This window comes from Pungitius pungitius, chromosome 17 (assembly GCF_949316345.1).
Source record: "Pungitius pungitius chromosome 17, fPunPun2.1, whole genome shotgun sequence".
Lineage (NCBI taxonomy): Eukaryota > Metazoa > Chordata > Actinopteri > Perciformes > Gasterosteidae > Pungitius > Pungitius pungitius.
The window spans coordinates 18,053,404-18,079,084 of NC_084916.1; the positions used below are offsets into that span (position 1 = coordinate 18,053,404).

General features: G+C 48.6%; 1 protein-coding gene across 1 annotated transcript in view; it reads left to right on the forward strand.

Moving 5' to 3' along the window:
* The window catches only part of LOC119218930 (glutamate receptor ionotropic, kainate 5-like), a 49,757-nt gene that overhangs the window by 14,187 nt on the left and 9,889 nt on the right, over positions 1-25,681 (forward strand). The window contains exons 2-12 of the mRNA XM_037473724.2: positions 10,184-10,342; positions 13,606-13,770; positions 16,117-16,214; positions 16,965-17,130; positions 17,552-17,730; positions 18,140-18,193; positions 19,338-19,499; positions 21,712-21,864; positions 23,931-24,035; positions 24,318-24,425; positions 24,524-24,727. Coding sequence (XP_037329621.2) covers positions 10,234-10,342; positions 13,606-13,770; positions 16,117-16,214; positions 16,965-17,130; positions 17,552-17,730; positions 18,140-18,193; positions 19,338-19,499; positions 21,712-21,864; positions 23,931-24,035; positions 24,318-24,425; positions 24,524-24,727 — 1,503 coding nt within the window. The 5' untranslated portion in view covers positions 10,184-10,233. The remainder of the gene's footprint in view (positions 1-10,183; positions 10,343-13,605; positions 13,771-16,116; positions 16,215-16,964; positions 17,131-17,551; positions 17,731-18,139; positions 18,194-19,337; positions 19,500-21,711; positions 21,865-23,930; positions 24,036-24,317; positions 24,426-24,523; positions 24,728-25,681) is intronic.

Sequence of the window (25,681 nt, forward strand, 5' to 3'; positions counted from 1 at the left end):
GTAACCTGTAGGGCCGTGTTCGCACGGTCACGCCCGGGGACGTCTCAATGTGGTGCGCTATGAGGTCCGTGCGACCTGGCAGGAGAGAGAACACATCATTAAACTGACTTTGCAACCGGGCTAAGTCCGTTTTCTGGGCCGCAGAGAGATGGGCATCGAAGTGGAGCCGGGTCGGATCGGTGGACTTAGAAACCTCGGGCCCCAGCTCCTCTCTCTCAGCTACTGCGGACACCAGCGAAACAGACTCCGCCTCCCTCCACTGTTTGAGGAGGTTGAGGTGGTAGATCTGCGTAGCTCCGCCCCTGTCAGATCGCACCACCTCATAGTCGACGTCCCCCACCCGCCGTGTGACCTCGAAGGGCCCTTGCCACCTGGCGAGGAGTTTTGAGCTGGAGGAAGGAAGCAATACAAGAACTTTTTCTCCCGGTGTAAATTGTCTCAGCTTTGCTCCTCTGTTGTACAGCCGTTGTTGACGCTCCTGGGCCTGGAGCAAATTCTCACGTGACAACTCACCCAGTGTGTGGAGTTTGGCTCGCAGGTCCAGGACGTATTGAATCTCGTTCTTACCGGGGCTCGGACCCTCCTCCCAGTGTTCCTTAAGCAGGTCGAGCACCCCCCGTGGTTTCCTGCCAAACAGCAGCTCAAAGGGAGAAAATCCCGTGGAGGCCTGAGGCACCTCCCGTACTGCAAACAACAGAGGATCAAGCCATTTATCCCAATGACGTTCATCATCGTGAATGAACTTACGAATCATGGATTTTAAGGTTTTATTCAGCCGCTCCACCAGCCCGTCGGTCTGGGGGTGATAGACGCTGGTCCGAATAGACTTAACTCCCAGTAATTCGTAAAGTTCCCGCAGTGTACGTGACATGAACGAGGTGCCCTGGTCCGTCAGAATCTCTTTCGGGATTCCAACGCGGGAGATGACCTGAAACAGCGCCTGCGCAACACTCCTCGCGGAGATGTTGCGCAATGGCACTGCCTCGGGATATCGTGTTGCGTAATCCACCAGAACTAGCACAAAGCGATATCCCCGTGCACTACGGTGAAACGGCCCGATAAGGTCCATACCTAAGCGCTCGAACGGCACCTCCATTAACGGGAGCGGTCGCAGCGGCGCTCTCGGAATGGCCGGCTGGTTCACTAGCTGACATTGCGGGCAGGACGCGCACCATCGGCGCACATCCGCCCAAATGCCTGGCCAGTAAAATCGGGCCGTTATCCGGTCCATAGTTTTGTCACTACCCATGTGGCCCGCCATCGGGTTATAGTGAGCCGCCTGGAAAATTATTTCCCGACGGCTTTTTGGTATTACCAACTGGGTGTTCTCCTGACCTGTACGAGTGTCACGACTCACTCTGTATAACCTGTCCCTGATCAATGAAAAGTGCGGGTATGATAATGCGGTGTCAGGGCGCACCATGTGACCATCAATACGTATCACCTGGTCGAAGGCAGAGCGTAGAGTATCATCACGAGACTGTTCCAGTGGAAAATCTTCCATGGAGCGTAATTCGGGAGCCCGCGGAGTCTCCGTGGGAGGCTCCGTCGGTTCCCCGTCCCTGTCTGCAGTGTCGGACAACCTCGCGTCACCACTGAGCACCGCACACATCCCGCATGTCCCTGCTGATCGTGATCGCACCCCCGCACACTGCCCCGCTAGCTTATGAAACCCTGCCCAGTCCGTCCCCAAGATTAGGGGGTGCGTAAGGCGGGAGCTAACCGCAACCTTTATCTTATGCTTTTTACCCCCAAACCTAATCTCTACCGGTACCACTGGGTAGTCGTGAACATCCCCATGCACACACTTAATACACACCCGCGATGCCTCCACCAATGCCCCGGGTCGAACCAGCCTCTGGTGGATCATGGACTGCGTGCAGCCCGAATCCACCATCGCCTGGTATGTACCCCCCTGGATCCTTACCGGAACGCAGTACGTCGCTCCCGGACCGGGGGAGGGTGTTGGAGGTCCGGCAACCCTCACCGTCTGGCCCACCTCCATCAGTGGGCACTCCCGCCGGTAGTGCCCGGGCTGCCCGCACCTCCAACACTCCTGCCCTGGCGGTTGAGGCGCTCTCGGCGGGTCGGGAAGAGTGTCGGCCCCGGTCGGTTCCGCATGGTCGGCCCCCCTGGTACGAGCTGGTGATCGCGGCGTCGGCAGGGGCCACGCCGCGGCCGGCTGCTGGGTCCTCCTTCGCGGCGTGGGGACTGGTTGCGGTGACGCGGGCGGGCGTCCGCCGTCGCCCCGTCCGCCGGGGTGAACCGCCAGGTGGTCCTCCGCCAGGGTGACCGCGGCCTCCAACGTCGCCGGGCGGTGGTACTGGACCCACGACGAGGTCCGCGGCGGCAGCCCTTGCAGAAACTGCTCCACCACCACTTTCTCCACCACCGCCGGTGCTCCGCCCGCGCCCCCCGGCTGCAGCCACCTGTTGGCCGCGTCTCGTAGCCGCTGAGCGAAGGCGAATGGACGTTCCTCCGGCCCCAGCCTCGCTTCCCGGAAACGCCTCCTGTGGTCCTCGGGGGAGAGCCCCAGCCGGTCCATGATGGCCTTCTTCACCCCGGCGTAGTCATGCCTCGCCCCGGGTGGCAGACCCAGGGCTGCCGTCTGCGCCTCCCCGGTCAGCAGTGGCAGCAGGCGGATCGCCCATTCGTCCGCCGGCCACCCGCACGCCCCCGCCATCGCCTCGAACATCTCCAAGTACGACTGCACCTCGTCCGCCGGCGTCATCTTGTGCAGCACCACCCCCGCGTACGCCGGGGGACCCGTCGGCGGTGCTGCCGCGATTGGCCGGGCCACCAACTGCTCTAACACCCGGGTCTGCCGATCCGTCTGGGCTTGGAGCGCCCCCAGAAAGTGCCGGTTAGACTCGGCCTGCTCACGCTGCATTGCGGCGATCTCGCCCAGCATCCGCCCGAGCGTGACCGCCGGCTGCGCCATCCCCTCCGCGTGGTGATCGCCGGGTTCCATTCCTTAGTTGGGTGCCACTGTAGCAGAGATCCCGAGGGAGTGACACGCGGACACCAGGCAGCTCAGTTCAATATTTCTTTATTTCCTTATTTTGTTATTTTGTTATTTCTTTTGGGTTGCACGCCGTCGCTCTCGCTCCACCCGCGCTCGCTCCTGCGTTCCGAGCTCTGTGTGCCGGGTTCAGCGTCTCTCTCCAGACCTGCTCACTGTTCTTAAGCACAGGGAGACAATCAGTTAAATGCCTCCCAGCTGCGCTTATTACCTGCCGGCACCGTTCCCTGCACCCCTCCTCCCAGCTCTCCCCCCCTGCAGCTGAGCTAATCACACCCCACCACCACAGATCTATTTCCTCTTTTCATCCCAATTCTCTCATTTTAAAGAGGAAGAATAAATCCCCCCCTTCTCCCTCACTTTGTTTCTCAGGATTCGTCCCTTAAAGCAACAGCACAACATTCTTAAGAACCTCCATGTGTGTGGTTAGCTTAGCTTAGCATGAAAGCTGCTGCCTTGGTGAGTGTGCGTCGTGTTATCTGAATAATGCTGCAGACGAAACGTCATCCTCAACATGGTGTCGATAAAGTTGAGGTCTTTCAACACACCAACTATGAAGAGGAAATTCCACAAAAGGTCATGAAACTTTTGAAAGAAAGCAGCAATAGATTTGTGTGAGTCATCATCCTAAATGTGGAAAAGAAGCTTCTCCTGAAGCCTGCAACTCACATGATCTCCACCCCAGAGGAAGAGGAAGAGGAGGAGGAGGAGGAGGAGGAGGAGGAGGAGGATTACTGAGTGAAGTCCATCGACGTGATTCAAATCCAATTGAAAAAAATCCTCCAGGTTCAACACACATGAATCTCTTTAGTTATTATGAACCCTTCTGAGCAGACTCGTCCTCTTCCTGCTGCCTCTCGGCGGAGTAAAGAGCTGTCGCCGTGTGTGTGTGTGTGTGTGTTCTTGTGTGTGTGTGTGTGTGTGTGTGTGTGTGTCTTGCAGCTGTTGTCACTCAGAACCCTTAGTTGTCACCGTCCACGCTGTGTCATCCTCTCTGTTACCCTGGGTTTACTGAGCAGAGGGGGGTGGAGGGGGGGGGCGTCTTCACTGTGAAGGACAAAGCCCTCCATCTCTGATTCTCCTTCTCCTCCGAACCGGCTGACTTCAAAGGCCTCACACACAGACACACACACACACACACACACACATAAACACCTACACACCTACACACATACACCTGCTCAGCCGTCTCAAGCTCCACTCAGCTGTAAATAATCAGTGGAAGAAAAGGAGCAAGAGAAAGGGCTGTCCTGTAGTCTGACTCCTGTAGTTTGACTCCTGTAGTCTGACTCCTGTAGTTTGACTCCTGTAGTCTGACTCCTGTAGTTTGACTCCTGTAGTCTGACTCCTGTAGTCTGACTCCTGTAGTCTGACTCCTGTAGTCTGACTCCTGTAGTTTGACTCCTGTAGTCTGACTCCTGTAGTTTGACTCCTGTAGTCTGACTCCTGTAGTCTGACTCCTGTAGTCTGACTCCTGTAGTTTGACTCCTGTAGTTTGACTCCTGTAGTTCCTGTAGTCTGACTCCTGTAGTCTCACTCCTGTAGTTTGACTCCTGTAGTCTCACTCCTGTAGTTTGACTCCTGTAGTCTGACTCCTGTAGTTTGACTCCTGTAGTCTGACTCCTGTAGTTTGACTCCTGTAGTCTGACTCCTGTAGTCTGACTCCTGTAGTTTGACTCCTGTAGTCTGACTCCTGTAGTTTGACTCCTGTAGTTTGACTCCTGTAGTCTGACTCCTGTAGTCTGACTCCTGTAGTTTGACTCCTGTAGTCTGACTCCTGTAGTTTGACTCCTGTAGTCTGACTCCTGTAGTCTGACTCCTGTAGTCTGACTCCTGTAGTCTGACTCCTGTAGTCTGACTCCTGTAGTTTGACTCCTGTAGTCTGACTCCTGTAGTCTGACTCCTGTAGTTTGACTCCTGTAGTCTGACTCCTGTAGTCTGACTCCTGTAGTCTGACTCCTGTAGTTTGACTCCTGTAGTCTGACTCCTGTAGTCTGACTCCTGTAGTTTGACTCCTGTAGTCTGACTCCTGTAGTCTGACTCCTGTAGTTTGACTCCTGTAGTCTGACTCCTGTAGTCTGACTCCTGTAGTCTGACTCCTGTAGTTTGACTCCTGTAGTTTGACTCCTGTAGTCTGACTCCTGTAGTTTGACTCCTGTAGTCTGACTCCTGTAGTTTGACTCCTGTAGTCTGACCTCTGTAGTTCTGACTCTTGTATTTGATTTCTTGTAGTTTTTCAATTTCTGTTATAGACAAAAATACTATTTATTTATTTCCCAAACTACCACTATTTTCTTTTGTTATCTAAACATAACTGAGCACTTGAGGAGAACCTGAAGCATCATGAAAAATGTCCTTCAGGATTAAGTCTAATCAGGGAGCTACTTCATCATTATTTTTTCATCATTTTGTTGTATTTTTATTGTTATAATTCTCCTTGGTAAGATTATTATACAAAGCAGTTTCACAGCCTCTCTCTCATTTACCTGTCTCTACCTCATGAACTGTCTCTCTCTCATTTACCTGTCGGAGGGGAGGGGTAGATCTGGGGTAGAAGGAACATAAGAGTAAGAGAACATAGTTACCAGCTGCAGTGCCTTGTGGGAAAATGACACGTGTGATTAACGGGCGACGTCTTCCGATTGACACGCCTGGGTCTTCTCTTCCTGCCTCTCCACCGCAGCATTAACGTTGGCTGACAGGTCTTTCCTCCTTGCTTTTCTTCTCTCTGTGATTATGCTGTGGGGGCCATGGATCCTCTGCACATAATCTCTCTGGGTCCAAAGGGTTGGTCTTCATTGTCATCTCGAACTCCAGATGGAACATCAGCAGCCGCCCCATGCTGACAAGTGGAGGCGATTTAAAAGTACTCCTCAACAACAAGCCGTTGTTTCCAGACCCAACGCCGAGGGACACTTGGGGCTGTTAGCCAGAGGGTGGTGGTGGGGGGGTCACTTCTCCCGGTGGTGGGTGGCGTGTGACGGGCAGCAGAAGAAGGAACTGGAGGAAAAACACAACGCGGCTTCTTGACGGCCCACGTTCTGACCCACTGTACATTTCGTATGGGAGGGTTTGGATTCCACAAAGCACTCACAGCCGCAATCAAAGCAATAAAATGAGAAACTGTTGCTTTATGGGACGAAATTGTCACTAACAAAAGAAAGCAGTTGTTCAAGAAGAATTCTAGATTTTCACCCCTTATGAACAGAAATCAATGGTAACACGCTTTTCTTTCATCGTGACTCAGTGTTACTCCACCAGCTGTGATGGAGTTCAGCAGCTGTTTTCACCTCAAACAGGAATAATTCAGAGCCTCGTGGACAGAGAGAGTGTGTGTGTGTGTGTGTGTGTGTGTGTGTGTGTGTGTGTGTGTGTGTGTGTGTGTGTGTGTGTGTGTGTGTGTGTGTGTGTGTGAGAGTGAGAGTGTACCTGGCTCCCAGATGGTGGAATGAGGTCTCTGATGACATCAGGACCACAGAGAGCCTTTACATCTTCAAACTCAAGACACACCTTTTTAGACTCTACCTCGACTAAAACACTAGCAAACCGTAGCACTAACAAATGATAGCACTTAAACTGTACTTACAATGGCACTTTTCTATAACATGTTTTGAAACTGCTTATTTGATGAAAAATGTACTTTCTTGTTACTTTGTATCTTTGTATCTTGTTTGTATCTAAGTGGAAATGCACTTGCAACACGGCTCCCTCTCTGTGACGAGCCGCTGCTTGCTCCTCTTCTCCTGCTCCTCTTCTCCTGCTCCTCTTCTCCTGCTCCTCTTCTCCTGCTCCTCTTCTTCTCTTCATCTTCTTCTCTTCTTCTTCTCCTTCGCTCCGAGGCGTCCAGGACACTCGGCTTCTTTTGAGTGTTTGTTGGCGGTTGTCTGAGTCCCTCTGGTTCACGAGGAGATGAGGAGGAGATGAGGAGGCCGAGCCTGATGCATGTGCTTTAAGGAGATTCTCCTCCAGCCTTTATCTTTATTTATTCACCTTGATCAAAAGCTCTGAAAGCAAGGAGATGGAAGACAACAGTTTGGAGTTGTTGTCAACTTCTTTTTGCGATCTTCATTTACCACTTCTGTATTTTCTCTCTGCTCCTCCGTGTGTCCTCTGTCGTCCACCCATCCTGATGTTCTCCAGCTGAGTTCACTATACAGGGAGAGAGAGAAGAACCCTGTCACACAACAACACATTTCATTATATTAAACACATTCGTTAACTGCACCCAGAGGAGAGCTTTAACTCAACACACCTCAGATCCTCCAGAACCAGCGTGTAGCACTCACTCACGTCATCTTTAGCTTGTGACTCACAGCTACAGTTAGATGTCCATCAGTGTCTGCTCCGCGCAGCAAGGACGTGTTGCCACGGAAACAAAGCAGCGCAGGAAGAGGATGGTGGAGAGGATGAGAAGGACCACAGCATCCTGACAGCCGAGTATTGCAGTGCTCACGTTTCCATCCTGCAGCCTGTGAAAGGCCGGGGGGGGGGTCCATGAGGAGGTCCATGAGGAGGTCTATGAGGAGGTCCAGAGGAGGGACTGAGGAGAGACTGAGGAGGGACTGTCAGTCACTTTGTGGGTTCCTCTGCTGGGGAAGGAGAGACCAAGGGAGGGGGGAAGGAGGCTTGCTGATAAGGTGCCGTGTTGTTTGAAGGATTTATAACGGCTTAATTGACGGTGAATCAATATTTATGCGGCGGCTCGTGAACCCGTCGGGACGCAGTCGGCTTTGAGTTTCTACAACGAAAGTTCGATCGAATCCACCACAGGAGAGAAAAGTGCCTCCAACGCGCGGCGAGTCCCATCGGGGGGGTGAAGCTTCTGTTCTTAGAAGAATCAGAACCAGAGGGGAAGCTGTGAAGAACCGATGCCTCGTTAACAGTGAAACATGGTGGTTTGTTTTTTAAGAAACAACTTAACAAAAAACTAATTACCTTTTTAATTAGCTAGTGCAATTAAACCTTTGAATGCGTAACACATTCTTTAATTTGATTAAAAGGTACTTGTGTTGCTCTTTTAAAGATGCTTCATAGTAAAATGATGATTATAATTAAAACACTTCGATGAAGCAGTGCCCAAATATGATGAATAAATGTTTCTCATGTTTCCATTATATTAGCAATTGTTGAATGATCAAATGAAAAAAAAGATCCCAGAGGAGGAACCCTGACAGCTAAAGTGTTGATGATATTTCAGACTCGGTCCCTCTGAGCTTTGTCTTCCACGCAGAGGAGGGAGGATCGCTGATATTCTCTCCCTCCCTCCCTCCCTCTCAGCCTCTTTCTCTCTGCTGAAGGTCACTCTTTGACATTGAAGCACGCTGCTCTCCACAGAGCTGAGATCTGCTCATCTGAGTCTCTCTAGAGAAGCACCCTGGTGTCGTAGCAGAGGAGATGATGGTAATCCCACAACAAGATGATTAAAAACCGTTTCTCCATCCGGGAGGCTTGTGTTACTTTGTTGTATCTACACAAAGTCACATGAAATGGTCAGATACCAGTCCCGTTGATAGCACTCATTCATTAGCAGAACTAAAATGAGTAAATACAGTCAGCTGACAGGAAGTTGTTTCTGTAGTTCTGGAATGGTCATTTAGTTTAGTGTCTGCTTCCTCTTCTTTTACCTTTCCATCTCCTCCCTCACAAACACCCACACCCCCTCCATCTCTCCCCGCTTCCACTCCAATTGACATGAAGGCCCTCCTCTTCCTCCTCTTCCTCCTCTTCCTCCTCTTCCTCCTCTATAAGTGCTGACGGTGCAGTTTGTTCTTCCCTCGCTGGCTCTCACCGTCCGTCTGATTCCCCGATGCAGAGGAGACCTTAGTGTCACCTTCACAGTGCTGCCGCCTCACCCACTCATCCTCACCCACTCATCCTCACCCACTCATCCTCACCCACTCATCCTCACCCACTCATCCTCACCCACTCATCCTCACCCACTCATCCTCACCCACTCATCCTCACCCACTCATCCTCTGTCCCTGTCCCCTGTCCCTGTCCCCTGTCCTCGTCAAGTCAAAAAAAGTGTTTATTTCGTATCCCGTGTCTCTTTTAGTTTTTGTTTGTTTCACTTCCCAAAGGTTGTTCTGTGTCCACAATGACGCACAACAAAAATGTGCAGTGTTTGATTTCTGTAGACAAAGCAGCTATGAAAACATTAAAAATCACATAGACACGGTTTACAATGGCATGTGAGAGGCAGGCATGTGAGTTCAGGCTCCTTCAGGGGGGTGGAGGCCATTTTCGAGAGTTTCTTGAGTTGAAGCTTAAAGATCAAAAACGTTGTCACATTTGATCAAATTGACATGTTGAGGGATATTTGAGTCCTGGTGAAGGGTGCATTTGATGAGATGTTGGACACGTGGAGAGTCACGTGTGAACGTATGAACTGTAACTGTTCCTCCTTGTACCCATTCATTTGGATCTTCATCACTGAGGTCACCGTGATGATGTCAGCACACTTTATTTAGTCTGATCATGTTCTACTTCTCCTGTTCACACTGGTCGCAGTTTGTGAAAAACACCACATGTATTTGAAGAGGTGTCAAGTAACGAAGTTCTTCACCTCAGTGCGGCTTGTTCGTACCTTTTGGCGCATGTGCTGATTCCCCCCCCCAGCCATCTCTAAGGAGTCAACAGGAGGAAGAAGGAGGCAGCTTCTCATCTTCAGCCACTCCTTCCCTTCATCAGCATTATTGCTTCTCCTCCACAATAAAGGTTTGACTTTGCATGTCTGTTGTTTTTTTGCTGAGCAACAGGAAACCAAACGATTGTCCTTCCTGCCGTCGTCCCTCTGTGGATGAGTCCGGGGGCTCGTGATGAAGTGGTTTACACTGAGCAGGAAGTGGGTTAAACCAAATCCACTCCCGATGCTGGGGGGCTTAAAGGGACACAACTCAACTGCCAACATATTTCATTTGGACTGGTTTTGGTCCCTCTTGTCCGTCCTCGTCCCCAGCTTGTCCCACACTGTCTCCAATGTGCACCTCGCTAATCCTGAACCACAGCTTCTCCTTCTCTTCTTCTTCTGACACTTTGACCGTAGTCGCTATGGCAATGAAGTTGTTGTCTAGCGTTGCCATGGCGCTGGTAACTTTTGACACACACAATGCGATCCCAGCGCCTGAGTGCACCTGCTGACGTGCCCCTCCTGTCCTGCAGGGCGCGGTGCAGGCAGCCAGCAGAGCGTTCTCCATGAGGAGCAGTGGAAGATGCCGGCTCTGCCAGCACTGCTGCTGTGGATCCACGTGTCCGTCCTGCTGCTGACCGCGGCCCCGCCCCCCCTGGCCCAGACCAGCATCCTCTCCGCCGTGCGCATGGGTGAGTACCGGCGCCGGGGTGCAGCTTGGTCCTGACATTTAGGGGTAAAGACTTTTCACTCATCTCTCAGACTCGCTGTTCTGGATCCAAACGTTTTTGAAGAAAAACCTGATTTGAAGTCATTGGTCTTGTTGTTGAGGATTTTGAACTTGATGGAACTTGTTGGTCTGCTGCTAAAACCTGACTAGGATAACTAGTCTCCACGCGCACATACACACACACACACACACACATTGTGTGTGGTGAGTGGAAATAACAGCAGTCAAACTCTGACCTTCACAGTGAAAGGAAGACGAGAAGCATGGAGACTCTTCTCAACTTCTGTTCATGAGGGCAAACATTAAATGATTATTAAACGTGTGTAAACATTTGACGAAGCTCATGTGCCCCCGAGAAGATGCGAGGAACTGTTGAATCCACATGTGGTGATGCAGTGGTTTTCTTTATACAGCTGTGATGTTGTACAGGGAGGCTGTTGGTTGGATTCAGCCTCAAAGCCCCTCTGGCTCCTGCAGGAGCGTGAAGTCATCTCCCCCCAGGTGACGGAAAATCTAATTCTGTTCCGACGCCCTAACCCACAAACACATTGCGAGGTTCCCTGAAGTGTTTCCGCCTTTGAAGCGCCGTGGTGACGTAGTCCGAGGCGTCGGTGGAACCCGGCGATCCGAGCTCCAGACTGCATCACAAACTGCTTCTCGGGGCCAACAACCGCTGGGTTGTGTTTACAAAAACGGCACCGCTGCAAAATGTGCTTCAGGACGTTGTTCTTCTACACAAGACGGAGCAATTACAAGCAGCACTTCACACCAGCAGCAGGACGGAGTCGGCTGTAATTCTCCATCACGCAGCGCGAGAAGCAGATCCATCTCCGTCACGCTGAGCACCGACCCAGATGAGATCTAATTAGAGCCACTCGTGGTATTGTTATTTGTTGCTTTTGTCTCCGGCCATAACCCCAGATGGCAAATCAGCGCTGAGAGAAGCTGATGCCAGAGGAGAAAAGTGCCAGAAGTCTCTCATGCACAACGATGACGAGTCACTCATTCATTGAGCTCAGCTGCAACAAACAAACAAAGTGAGTGAGGAGGATACGTAAAGGTCCATGAGGGGACCTGAGCCTGGTGCAACCCGTGAAGCGATGCCAACGAGGCGCTATTGGAAGCCCAGCGTGTGAATCCAAGCTTTCCCTTTGGCTCAGACCGCTCTCCTCTCTATGGTTCAATATGTCAACGCTGTTTTCAGCCTTTTCTTAAACGGAAGGATTTTAAGCTCTTTTTTTTTCAGCTGTTCCTGTTATTTTCCGTTGAGAAGCGAAGCGGCTGAAGATGAATCATCGAGCAGATTCTCTCTCCAGTGGCGAGGATTAAATATCAGGGGCATTAATATTGTAGTGACTTGTTTAGGTATTCAGCAGCATCGGTGTCCTTCAGCCCCCCATGAGTGATCGTCACTGCTCACGCTCATCAGTAAACATAAACGTGGAGGTTCGGCCACATCAATGCTTTACAAAAGGAATTCAGATGTGTTCCAATTCTGGCCTCCAGTCACTTTGTAAGCGAACATGTCACTTTTTATTTGTCTCATTTTGCGACCTCTAAAGCCAACGGCTCTGAGCCAGAGGTCAAACGTATCACAGGACACGCAGCGAATGAATTATGAGGTGAAGAAAGGATGAGGAGAGAACCTGAAAGATCTCTGCTAAATACTACAACGCAGTCTGCGTGAGATGAATAAAGCACTGTGTGTCATGTGGTTAAACCGACCAATCAGAAAAAGGGACAACGGATATCAAGTAACTTTCCATTTAAAGACAAATAAACAACGTGGCATTAATGTCCTGGCTTGGTTTGGTCAACGTTCATTATACTATCCACAGTCAAAGGTCCATATTTGACTGAAGAGCTGCAGGTCATGAATATAAATAATACAAATAATCAGGGTGCGGATGTGGAAACGACTACTTTTACGTGCTACGAAGAATCTCCACAGACCGACTGCTTCTGGAAAATTAAAGGTAATAAATATAATAAACAAAGATGGGCTCAACACTTCTCACGCTGCAGGAGCAGGAAAACCTTTGGAAACCTTTGACCCTCAGTTATAACTGAAGAAGACTCTTCATCTCCCCTCATCTGTGTGCCTTTTTTCCTGCTCTGCATTTCAGAAGATAATAGATAAATAAATAATATGTTCTGCTCTGTTCATTAAACATGAGACGCGTGTTGATAGAAATTTGAAGCCTGCAAAGCGTGGAGCGACTTTTAATGTGAGATCTCCTCCATGACCCCTGTGAGGAGGTCATGGACCCTATGTTCCTGTTAGCTGTGGAGCTAGCGTTAGCAATGCTATGCAGAGCAATCAATCAATGAACCAGTTTGTTTTCATTCAAATCTTTGATAGTTAAGTAAAATTTTCTTTTACATATCGGGGGGGTAGCCGTCTATGGATGAAAAGCAGTGTTACACAACCTCCTGGGGGGTCACAGAGATTCGACTCTCTTGTTGAGTCAGAGACTCATGTGGACTGTTACTGAACAACGAGGGGGGGGGCAGTTACACAGAGGAACTGGCTGGTTCTGAGTCTCCCTCTTCTCATCCCACTGTTCACCTGCTGGGTTCCTCATGTGCTGACATCACACAAGTGGGCGGGGCGTCACAAACACACACAGTGGGTGTCGCTGTACTCGACCCCCCAATCAGGAGAAGTGATGATGAGTGGAAGGAAGTAGTCACCACCAGGAGTCCCATCCCCGCTGCCACCCCTCCTTGTCCAGTTCAGCCACCCGCGGGGGGGGGTCTAGGAAATCAGAGATGGTTACCGCGACAACCGTGACTCAGACGCTCTGTGACCGATTCGGTTTGAGCTGTCACATCGTGTCCTTCCCTGATTGGTCAAAGTCAAACACGGAGAAAACAATGAGCTCACGTGAACACAACGTGATCCCTTATGAATTCTGAATCCCATTTTATGTCCTGAACCAAACTACCTTTCGTGTCTTCGGGGTGAGGAGGTGCATATTAAAGCTGTTATTGCTCCCAGCTACAGAAAAAACATCCTGCCCGCAAATAACTACGAACAAAACGAAAGCAGCAAAAGTCACTTATTAGAGAGGATAATGTAGAGAATGACAGCGTTGTGTCAGTTTTTTAACATGAATTAGTGCTGGAGATGCTATAAACACCTGTAATTATGGTTTTAATCATGGTTATTTTATATCTGTAAATCAAACCCCCTACTTGCTCCCTCCCCCCCTCTCCCCCAAGCGGCCATCCTGGACGACCAGTCGGCCTGCGGCCGTGGCGAGCGTCTGGCGCTGGGTCTGGCAAGGGAGAACATCAACAGCCTGATGGAGGGCACCTCCCGGGCGAGGGTGGAGGTGGACGTCTACGAGCTGCTGAAGGACTCCCACTACGACACCACTGATACCAGTAGGTGTTGATGAATGAATGTGAATGTAACTGTGACTGAAATCCTCTTAGAACAAACAATTTCATCATTTTCTAGTTTATGGGCTCCTCTTAAAAGTGAACTCAACCATCATGTGTTAAAGCTGCATCCTGTGTAGTGACCAGCAGGGGGCGACTCCTCTGCTCCCATAGACGTCTATGAGGAAATGACTCTAATTCTGTGTAGTGACCAGCAGGGGGCGACTCCTCTGCTCCCATAGACGTCTATGAGGAAATGACTCTACTTCTGTGTAGTGACCAGCAGGGGGCGACTCCTCTGCTCACATAGACGTCTATGAGGAAATGACTCTACTTCTGTGTAGTGACCAGCAGGAGGCGACTCCTCTGCTCCCATAGACGTCTATGAGGAAATGACTCTACTTCTGTGTAGTGACCAGCAGGGGGCGACTCCTCTGCTCCCATAGACGTCTATGAGGAAATGACTCTACTTCTGTGTAGTGACCAGCAGGAGGCGACTCCTCTGCTCCCATAGACGTCTATGAGGAAATGACTCTACTTCTGTGTAGTGACCAGCAGGAGGCGACTCCTCTGCTCCCATAGACGTCTATGAGGAAATGACTCTACTTCTGTGTAGTGACCAGCAGGGGGCGACTCCTCTGCTCCCATAGACGTCTATGAGGAAATGACTCGACTTCTGTGTAGTGACCAGCAGGGGGCGACTCCTCTGCTCCCATAGACGTCTATGAGGAAATGACTCTACTTCTGTGTAGTGACCAGCAGGAGGCGACTCCTCTGCTCCCATAGACGTCTATGAGGAAATGACTCTACTTCTGTGTAGTGACCAGCAGGGGGCGACTCCTCTGCTCCCATAGACGTCTATGAGGAAATGACTCTACTTCTGTGTAGTGACCAGCAGGGGGCGACTCCTCTGCTCCCATAGACGTCTATGAGGAAATGACTCTACTTCTGTGTAGTGACCAGCAGGAGGCGACTCCTCTGCTCCCATAGACGTCTATGAGGAAATGACTCTACTTCTGTGTAGTGACCAGCAGGGGGCGACTCCTCTGCTCCCATAGACGTCTATGAGGAAATGACTCTACTTCTGTGTAGTGACCAGCAGGGGGCGACTCCTCTGCTCCCATAGACGTTTATGAGGAAATGACTCTACTTCTGTGTAGTGACCAGCAGGGGGCGACTCCTCTGCTCACATAGACGTCTATGAGGAAATGACTCTACTTCTGTGTAGTGACCAGCAGGAGGCGACTCCTCTGCTCCCATAGACGTCTATGAGGAAATGACTCTACTTCTGTGTAGTGACCAGCAGGGGGCGACTCCTCTGCTCCCATAGACGTCTATGAGGAAATGACTCTACTTCTGTGTAGTGACCAGCAGGGGGCGACTCCTCTGCTCCCATAGACGTCTATGAGGAAATGACTCTACTTCTGTGTAGTGACCAGCAGGGGGCGACTCCTCTGCTCCCATAGACGTCTATGAGGAAATGACTCTACTTCTCTCTTGATTTATTCCCTCAGTAAACATTGTAGACATGAGTTTATGGTCTCAGTCTCTAGTTTCAAGTCTACTGCATGATGTTCATTTAGTGAATGATGGACCATAGGCTGACTTTAGACTGATTTTGTCCATTTCTAAACATGAAGAACTGTAAAAAATAAGTAATGAATAAGGTTAAACTATAATATTTCAAAGCAATAAAGTCACATTAAAATGAAACTTAAAGGCGGTGGTCTTCTCAGTCATCTCGCCCTCCTCGAACATCTTATCGGCCGGGTTCGATTTTTTTATTTTCATTATTTATTTATTTGAGCAGTACACATGGTGCTCAAAAGGAGTAGACTGAAGCAAAAGCTTATGAGAGCCCACCCCCAAGTACAATAAAATAAATAAAGTAACAATAATAAAATCAAACAAACAAAAAGTAAAAAATAAAAAAGAACATTTCTGAGCATTTTCAAACAGCTACATTTCAAGCATTCATTCATGCCCCCCCTAGTACTCGATTGAGCTCGCACCATGAACAAAAATGTATAACATTCACTTTTTATTATAATACAACCTTATTCTATATTGTTAATAAATATATTATTGTCTGGTTGTCTCTCCTGACTGAGATGGGGTCGCTTTCAGAATAAAAGCTGTAAAAAGCGGGGCTCTTAGCGGCTAAAGAGATATAACCGCCTCAGGAGGAGGTGCTGGAGACCCAGACAGAGCAAAAAGAAAATTTCAGCTGACACAAACATGAATTAAAATGTTGTAGGAAATTGTGTTGGATGGATTTCCCCAGAGTAGAAACAAATAGAAAAAAAACAATTAATATTAAATTATTCAAACGTGTTTTTTTTCTCTCAGTGTGTCAGATCCTCCCGAAGGGTATCGTCTCTGTGATTGGCCCCGCCTCCAGCCCCGCCTCCGGCTCCACCATCAGTCACATCTGTGGGGAGAAAGAGGTGAGTCCCATCTGGCTCCAGGGTGCGACTCCTCAGGTGTTACGCCGTCTTCAAGCTTCTTGTGCTTAAAACCATTAGAGGCCTCAGAGGCAAAAGAAAAGAACAACTCAAAAAAGGTCTCATCAAAGAGACCATTTAAAGAGTCTGTTGTTAAGTGGTAAAATTATTATTTCAAAGAAACACGAAAAAACAGAACAAACTGAACAGAACCTTTAGCACACTCCTGCTCCCCAGAGGAGGAACCCCATTCATTTGGTCACTTCTGCTTCTAAAATCCTCAAAATGTCTCGGTTCTTTTTTCTCCCTTTTCCTCTCGGAAAGATTCATAAATCCTCTGATATGAATGTTTCATTTCAGAGGTGAACACACAAACTCTCCTGGAAGCCTTTTGTAATCTCTCTATCTGGGCTTTGCTCCCACTTCAGATATTCCTTTTGAAAGTGAACAAAGACTCGATTATCAGCGACGACAGATTCTGATTAAAGATTTCATTTCGTTATCTGAACGTTAAAGCCTGTAAGGTTTGATGGTTTGAAAGGGAGGAAGAAAGAAACATTTGTTTCCTCTCATTTCTCCTTTTCAATCTTTCAATTTCTGTCATTTAATTTCCTTTTCTTCTTGTTTTGGATCTTCTTCCCATCGGCCCTCTCATTTCCTTTCCTTCATGCCATTTTAGCTCCTTTAGTGTGCTACCTTCTGCACTTCAACGAGAGTAACCCTAGAAACTCCTCTTCCTCTTCCTCCCCTCAGATCCCTCACGTGAAGATCGGTCCGGAGGAAACACCGAAGCTGCCATACCTTCGCTTCGCATCGGTGACCCTTTACCCGAGCAACGAGGACCTGAGCCTGGCCATCGGCTCCATGCTGCAGTCCTTCAGCTTCCCCACGACCAGCCTGGTGTGCGCCAAGGCCGAATGTGAGTGTGTGTGAGTGTGTGTGTGTGTGTGTGTCCTCCTCTATGTTCTCCTCCACATCTTAATGTTTCCAGCCTTGATCACTTGAAGGCGGGATTTCATGTCTCAACCTCTGGAACATTTATCAGTTTCCCTTCAGCGAGTTTAAACCATATAAAAAGTCATGTCTCGCTGTAAAGACGCGTTGAACTGAAACCAGGAGGGGGGGGGGGGGGGGCTTAGACTTAGACTCAGAGCAGTCAAACATCGAGAGGTGAAAACATGCTAAATGTAGCAGACATTGAACTGATACTGAATCTCTTACAGGCTACTTCTTGATTTTCTCCTCCAATAACTCACTTTCAACCGTCCCAACCAACACCACTCCCAATGCGCGGCTTCTGTGAGCTCCACTTCCTGATTCCTGACTCCTCCCGCTTCTAGGCCTGCTGCGACTGGAGGAGCTGGTCCACCGCTTCCTCATCTCCAGGGACACACTGTCGGTGCGGATGCTGGACGACAGCCTGGACCCCACCCCCCTGCTGAAGGAGATCCGCGACGACAAAGTGGCCACCATCATCATCGACGCCAACGCATCCATCTCCTACCACATCCTCAGGAAGGTCAGGGGGTCAAAGGTTTTCCACCCAGGAGCTAAAGCAGCGTGACTTCTCAGGGTTAGAAATCACCATGGTAACCACAGCAACGGTCGATAAGGTGAAGCTAGCAGCTGCTGATTCCATGGCAGCCAGTGATGGAGCGTAACTAAGCAAGTACTGTGGTTCAGTTTATTCTGCTTTTACTCCACTAGATATCAGAGGGAATCCTGGAACTTTTACCTCCTTGTATTTAATTTCCAAGCCGAACCACTGATTCTTTATTACAGAAGGAGACAGGGACTTGCATGATGTTGGGACAGAGTGCAGGGAGAGGATATAGATCAAATGCTAAAGGGAAGGTTTGAGAAGGAGCACTTCCTGTTTCCCAGCGCTGACGTCAGCTTCTTCTCCTCCTCTGACCTCTGACCTGCAGGCCAATGAGCTGGGGATGATGTCGGCCTTCTACAAGTACATCCTCACCACCATGGTAAGAGCTCCTTCCTCCTCCATGCTGACGCTTTTTGTCCACTCGTCCTCCATTAAGCTGCACTCCTCTCCTCCTTCTGGTCACAGAGGTACTCACATTCCTCCCCTCTGCCATCTTGCTTTCATATTCTTTTCCTTTACTCTGATTCCTTTCTTGTTGTTTGTGATCTCTCTTCCTTTCTCTTCCTGCACCTTCTTTTCTTCCCACCATTTTAATATTAGCTCATGGTTTTATACCTTAAAGGGTGTTTTGGGGTCACATCATGGAGACCCTCACCCCCACAGCTGGTCTCCTCCTCAGCCTCTCCTGGACGGTTCCCCTCCCAGATGCATGCTGGTCCGGCTGCTGTTTGTCATCATTATCATTCCTCTGTCCAGAGCTGTGCCCTTGTCTCTGCCGGATAATGACTCGTCTCCCAAAAACAGCGCCGTGTGGCAGGCTTTAATGCCGCTCACAAGGGCAGCCCCGGCCAGCAGAACCCTGGAAAGCAACCAGAAGCAAAACGACCCCCACACACACACACACACACACACACACACTTCACCGGCAGCAGTGTGTCCGCCCTCGCTTTGACTTTGTGTCGAACACGCTTTGCTGACTGAGACGGGACGAGCCGACACGGAAGCATGAAACCAAGCATCTATCTTTGAATCTCCTGCAACGAGGAGACGCACTCATGATCATCACCATCCTCGTCATCATCCTCATTGTCACCATCATCATCATTATCATCATCATCATCATCACCATTATTATCATCCTCATCGCCATCATTATCATTTTCATGATCCTTGTATTATCATCCTCATCATTATCATCCTCGTCATCCTCATCATCATCATTCTCATCACCATCATTATCATCATCATCACTATCATCCTTATCATTGTACCTCATTGTCACCATCATTCTCATCACCATCATCATCAGTATCATCATCATCATCATCCTCATCACCATCATTATCATCCTCATCATCCTCGTCATTATCATCGTCATTATGATTGTGGCTTGTTTCAGCAGCAGAGCTTGGTGAGGTACCGCCTCCTCTCCCAACTGCGATCTCACTTAATGTTCCTCCTCTTGCTGCTTCACCAAATCTCTGACATCACAGGATACCCCCCTCTCTCGTTCTCTCTGTCAGGACTTCCCTCTGCTGCGGCTGGACGACGTGGTGGGCGACCAGTCTAACATCCTGGGCTTCTCGATGCTGAACGTCAGCCATCCCTTCTACCAGGAGTTCATCCGCAGCCTCAACCTCTCGTGGAAGGAAGGCTGCAATGTCAGTCCGTACCCAGGACCGGCGGTAGGAAACGCCCCATCACATTTAAATAATATGATGTTCCTCCCGAGATCACTGGACCCAAATGGGCCGAACATAATATCCTTACCTTAGTGACCTTGTAGTTCCACCATGGGTCAGGTGCAGACCTTCCCCTGACCACCCGGTGGTTCCACCTCCAACACGCTGCCCCTTTAAGCTCGTTGGAGTCTCCTCATTTTTTGATCTAATCGTGGACTGGGTTCACTCCTTCTGATCTTACCCTTCACAATAAAAAACGGTTTACCAAAAAGACTGACAGTCAAAAGGATCTCTTCAGAACTTTTATATAAAGTGTGCTAAATGCTGCTAAATGCAGGTATGACTGATATACTCACATCTGAGTTTTCTATCTAATACAATTTTCAAATCAAATCATAAGATGCTAAAATATCCTGACGTTAACCTCCCGCTGTTGGTTAAACTACAAATCTTACAATTCTTACAACAGCAAACAGAAGAACAGAAAGCAACGCTGCAGCCAAGGGAATCCTCTCTCCTCCCCGTGATGAAAGCACCCGTCAATCTGCTCTTTGCATCATTGGCAGCTCGGATACCAGCGAGGCAATAAGCGACAGCCTCAATAGACATAATAGTGATGGCAGTGGTTGTCTCAATCACCGGAGGCGTCGTCCCAAAGGGATTTGTTGCTCCTATTTATTGTCTCACGGTGCTCGGCGGAGCATCAATAAGGTTGTTTTAATTATAATGAAATTCATTATTGTGGTGATTGTGCTCGTGAACATGGTGGAAACACTTTATCACCATGTTTTTACACATATGATACTGCAAAATGCAAATGAGGCATTATCTCATTAAATATGTTATGTTATTCATATTTCCACAATGTGAATCGAAATATTTAAGAAAGACAAAAAAATGTATAAACAGCGTCAAAAGACGAAAATGAAATCCTTTTCCTGACATTCAGATGACAGACACGATGAGGACATCAACATGACATCAACATGAAACTTCACCACTTCATCACTATGAGGCATTATCTCTGTGTGGGTTTATTCACCCGTTATTTTTTCAGCCCTAATAATAAATATGAGCTCACACTTAACAACTCTCCGGATCCTTTTAGCGACCCGCTGCTCGGACTGACTGCCTCTCCTCTCTCGCCATGCGCGCGCAGGCAGCAGTCAGTTCCCATGGTTACGGGCATCGTGTCGTCGGGTCTTCACCCTGAATGATTAAAACATGCACTTGATCCACAAGGCATAAAAATCGTCATCAACCAACAAATTCGTTTAGTTCAGTGGCTGATGGTGGAAGATAATTATTAGTATTCAAGAGGGTCCTTCTTTTTCTACGGGATCAGCCAGCAAGGCTGCGCTGAAGTTTGTTCATTTCCCATCTTTGAGATTCAAACTAGTTATCTGACTCATGACTGAAGGCATTTGCTCTGAGGGCCAAATGAAAATACACAGCAACAAAAATGTGGTTTCATCCTGAACCAGGTGGATTTTTCGTGATGACTCATGGGATGACTCGGATTACAGTGTGAAACAACACAGACAGCAAAGCCTTGTTGATCCATTTAACCTCGACAAATGCCACCCGGACCAGATGTACGTCCTCCTTTCCTACCTTCACCTAACCACCATCTCTATGGAAGCAGTTCTCAGAACCATCTTAGACTTTACTCTCTGAACAGATCATGAAGACTAAAATGTGGGTACTAGATACGATCAGAGGAAAGTGGCGATGTGTCTGCTCAAAGGAGCGAGAGCTTCTCTGTCTCCTCCCCCTCAATCACTCTCTCTCCAAAACTGTAATTAGCTTTTGTCGTTCAGCCATGAAACCATCAACGTGGAGAGGACCTCAATCGAACTCAGTCATACATCCATCCTTTCTCTTATCAGCCGTCAGCAGACTAGGCCGCTCTGCCTGCTCAATTTGCCAGATCCCCTCCGAGTGTCAGTTTGACTGACAACTGACCAAACTTTGATTGCCGGGCTGAGCGCTACGTGGCGTCGCCGATAGCTTGAGCGCTCCACCTAACCCTCCACCCACAATCCTGACATCCTCACCTGTGGGAGCACGGACGAAGGCACGTCTTTAGCTTCATTGGACATGAATTTTTCGGACCCAGTTGGTGGACTCGGGTCCAACAGAAGATGACTTTGGGTTTAGAAGACCGTTGGCTCCTCGCGGGCTGGTTCATTGTATTGTTTTTGTTCTGTTGCAGCTGTCTTCGGCCCTGATGTTCGACGCGGTCCACGTGGTGGTGAGCGCTGTGCGGGAGCTGAACCGCAGTCAGGAGATCGGAGTGAAGCCGCTGAGCTGCTCGTCACCGCTCATCTGGCAGCACGGAACCAGCCTCATGAACTACCTCCGTATGGTAAACACTGTCTTTCCCTCAGATGGGGTTCAGTGGGTCAGTCTCAGCGTTTGTGGTCCCGCTGGATTAGTCTACTACTGACCTTAAAATACAATTGAAAAGAAAACCTCCAGCTGGGATCAAGGTCATGCGTTGCTCTTTGTGTTAAGAATTCTTAACCTTAAAGGTTTTATGTCTGTTTTTGTTTGTACCTGGCATTGTCCATGGGTATGGGAAGCTGTAAAGCAGCTTGCTTTGCAATAATGGAGGCCATCTCGGAATCTCATAACACTTCCGTTGCTTTCTTACCACACTCTGACGCCACAGTCACATGTTTATCAGCTGTTTCTGCTTCAGTCGACACATCTCGTGGCCTTGGTGAGATTTTTTCTGGTAGCCTTTGCCTCGGTTCGTTGTATTCATTGAGTTACACAGAAACTCAATGACCTCACCTCTTTCAGTTCAAGCCAGACAAAGAGAAAGTTTTGCATTGTGGTGCAGGCTGTTGAAGAAATCAGCCGGTGGTGCTATGAGAGGAGCTAAGGCAGGAGGGATGGTGGCGGTAAAGGAGGTCGATCAATTACAAGACAAACGAGGTTGTTGTGCTGATGAAGGATCAAAGACCGCTCGTCTCTTTTCTTTTTGTGATATCGCTCCCTTTGTCCTGCCTCCGTTAACTCTTTCCTTCCATGTTTGTTGAATGTCTCTGTTTTCAACTTTCTGTTCTTTCCCCAAGGATGCCTCGCCCCCCCTCCGGCCTGTTTTTGTTGCTCTCAATGCATCACTTCATCATCTGTAAACTGTTTTGGCAGCAACCAGAGATCTCCCTCTTTATCTTTATCTCTCTCTTTCTCTCTCTCTATTTCCCTTGCCACATATTTGGGATGTAATTCAACTTGAGACATAGGGTTAAGACACACACACACACAGACGGAGTTGTGTTGTCATGTCGTTTGGGGGACATTACATTGACTTACATTTATTTCCTTTAACCAGGTCTTTTTACCATGTAATGATAAGCGTTATAGGGATCAATAATTGTCTCCCAAAATAAGACGGGTCCCCACAATGTGGCTCTGATATCAGATTAATTTATACTGTGTGTGCACTCAACTGCACATTACTCACACAATCTCAGGTACAACATGCTGACCTATGTCACAAACCTCACACTTATGTGCACATTTCTGCAAACACACACGTGCATGTTTACTTTTTAAAGACTTACAGTCATTTCCTGAAGGCAGAGACAATCTTAACTACTTCTTACCTCTACTCTCTACTTCCATCCTAAGCTTAAGCACTGACCCCGAAATCAGCTTTACACTGATCGGACAAGTCGTCCTCAAACTAACTGAACTGGTCCCTGGAGGTTAAACACACACACACCAGCGTCAGCTCTGTCACTGAATAGTATTGAATTGTCTTGTTTTCATCAACTCCCCTTCAACATTTCCTTTTCTGAATCAGTAATCGTCCTGTGTTTCAGCCGCTCGCGACTTACTGATTTCAGTGCATTTTAAATGCATCCCTTCTTTAACTTAGATGATTGGCAGGTCATCACTTATGTTTGCCGTGTATGGTCAGTTCTATGTTCTACGTGACAATAAATATTGTAAGTTTTAGAATCATACTGAAATCCTTTGGTTTGTTAGTCGTGTATTGATTACAAGTAGATGTTGATACAACACTATTCCTCTATTTCATCACTAAGTACACAAGTCAGTACTAAGTCACATTATGATCTTCCGGACCTTTTCTTCTAGAAATTTTCTCTAACTGGACCTGTTCACGTTTTAGTTGAAGCCCCCTGATCCACGGTTTCTTTTGTTTAGGAGTCTTTGTGTCTCTGTTGCCTCGAGTTTTACTCTATTTACAACACGAGATTCAATGTTGTGTTATCTGGTTACTTACAATCCTCTGTAAGTGTCTTAATAATCTCTTCTGATTACTCATCGGTGATGTGTGTTATTTTTTCTTATTTATTGGTCAGTTTTATCAGACGAGTTTAACTTTTTGTGTCATTAGCTTTTTGGACTAGCTTTGTTAGCTAAGGTTTAATGGTCTCTGCCTCTTTGTCTGGTCAGGTGGAGTACGACGGACTGACGGGTCACATTGAGTTCAACAGCAAAGGCCAGAGGACCAATTACACCCTGAAGATCCTGGAGAAGCACCCAGGGGGCCATAAAGAGGTCAGAGGTCCACTGGGGTCAAGTGGGAGGCAGATTTGGGGTTACCATTTGGTGGCAGAGCCAGAATGTTGAGGATACACAACATTCCCCTGGTAGAATTTTGTTTCTGGGAGGCACTGGATCAGTCATAAATATAAGGGTATCTCATCCTTAATGCTCAGGTTCACTGCTGGTTGGAGGTTTGTTTTTTTGTCCTTTTCCCTTTCCCCTCACTTTGTCTCTTTCAGGTGTTAAACCCACCCTTTCCTCTTCTTCCCTTCATCTTCACCTCAACTAACTCAGATTGGTACCTGGTACTCGAACAACACGTTGGTCATGAACGCCAGCTCCCTGGACCTCAACGCGTCAGAGACGCTGGCCAACAAGACGCTGATCGTCACCACCATCCTGGTAGAGTGTCACAAAGGGGAATGAAGTAGAGCTAAAGATTTGTGGGTCGCTCCTCCTTTTGACCCACCCGCTGTGTGATGTTACTTCCCTTCCCGCAGGAAAGCCCGTACGTGATGCATAAGCACAACTACCAGGAGCTGCGCGGGAACGACCGCTACGAGGGGTTCTGCGTGGACATGCTGAGGGAGCTGTCCGACATCCTCAAGTTCTCCTTCAACATCAAGCTGGTGGACGACAGGGTGTACGGAGCCCCCGAGCCCAACGGAAGCTGGACAGGGATGGTGGGGGAGCTGATCAACCGGGTGAGTGTGGGAGGAGGAGGAGGAGGAGGAAGAGGAAGGGGGAGTCTCCTAAAGATGTCCCAATGAATTCCAAATTTTGCTTCACACTTATTTGATAAAATAAAACAGATGCTCAATTCCAATGAGTGGGAGCGTGAAGCAGCCTTGTGGTGGAGGGGGGGCTCTGAACCAAGTGTCCTCCCTCTAGAGCTCAAACCTCACAAAGATAGGCTGAAGAGTGCACACACACACACATGCCGAAGCGTATCCTTATCGTCTTTGCTGTCCTTGCTGTCACAGGCAATCCTCGGCCCGCTTTATTATACTTGACTTGAACTTAAAATGAGCCGCTTTCTCCGATAAAACAAACAACGGACGGAAGTCGGCCTCAGCTGAGCCACTTAGTGTGTGTCTGTGATCCCATCTTTTCGACCCCCCAGATAATTGGGCTCCTGAGTGTGCCACGGCCTGCCCACCGCCGCCCGTCGTCACGGTGACCGACTCACATTGTGCACCTCACCTTTGTCTTCCATTCAACATGAAGGATTTCAGTAGGTGTTTTTGTAGCAGCTTTAAGAATTGGGAAAGATGCTGAAAATATGTCGTCAAAAGTATAGAAGAACACCAGTGTGTAAAGTTCTTTCCCCTTATTGCCAAACAAAGACACTGCTGTTTGTCACAGTAGAGGCTCCTGTCTATTAATAACACACACACTATGTGTCAGCTACATGTAATGGTGGGAATAATGGTGGCTGATGATTGTGTGTGTGTGGGGGGGAGGGGGGGGCTGTTTGTTTAAAGAGGAAACTGGGAACACAAGCAGGCCATTAAGAGGATAATCAACCTTTTTTCTCACTAATTATACAGAGTTGTTCAATTACACTGCGGAATCCCTCCGCATGAGCACACACACACACACACACACACACACACACCAGCAGGGATCCACATGCTTTTATCTGAAGCCAGAGACTC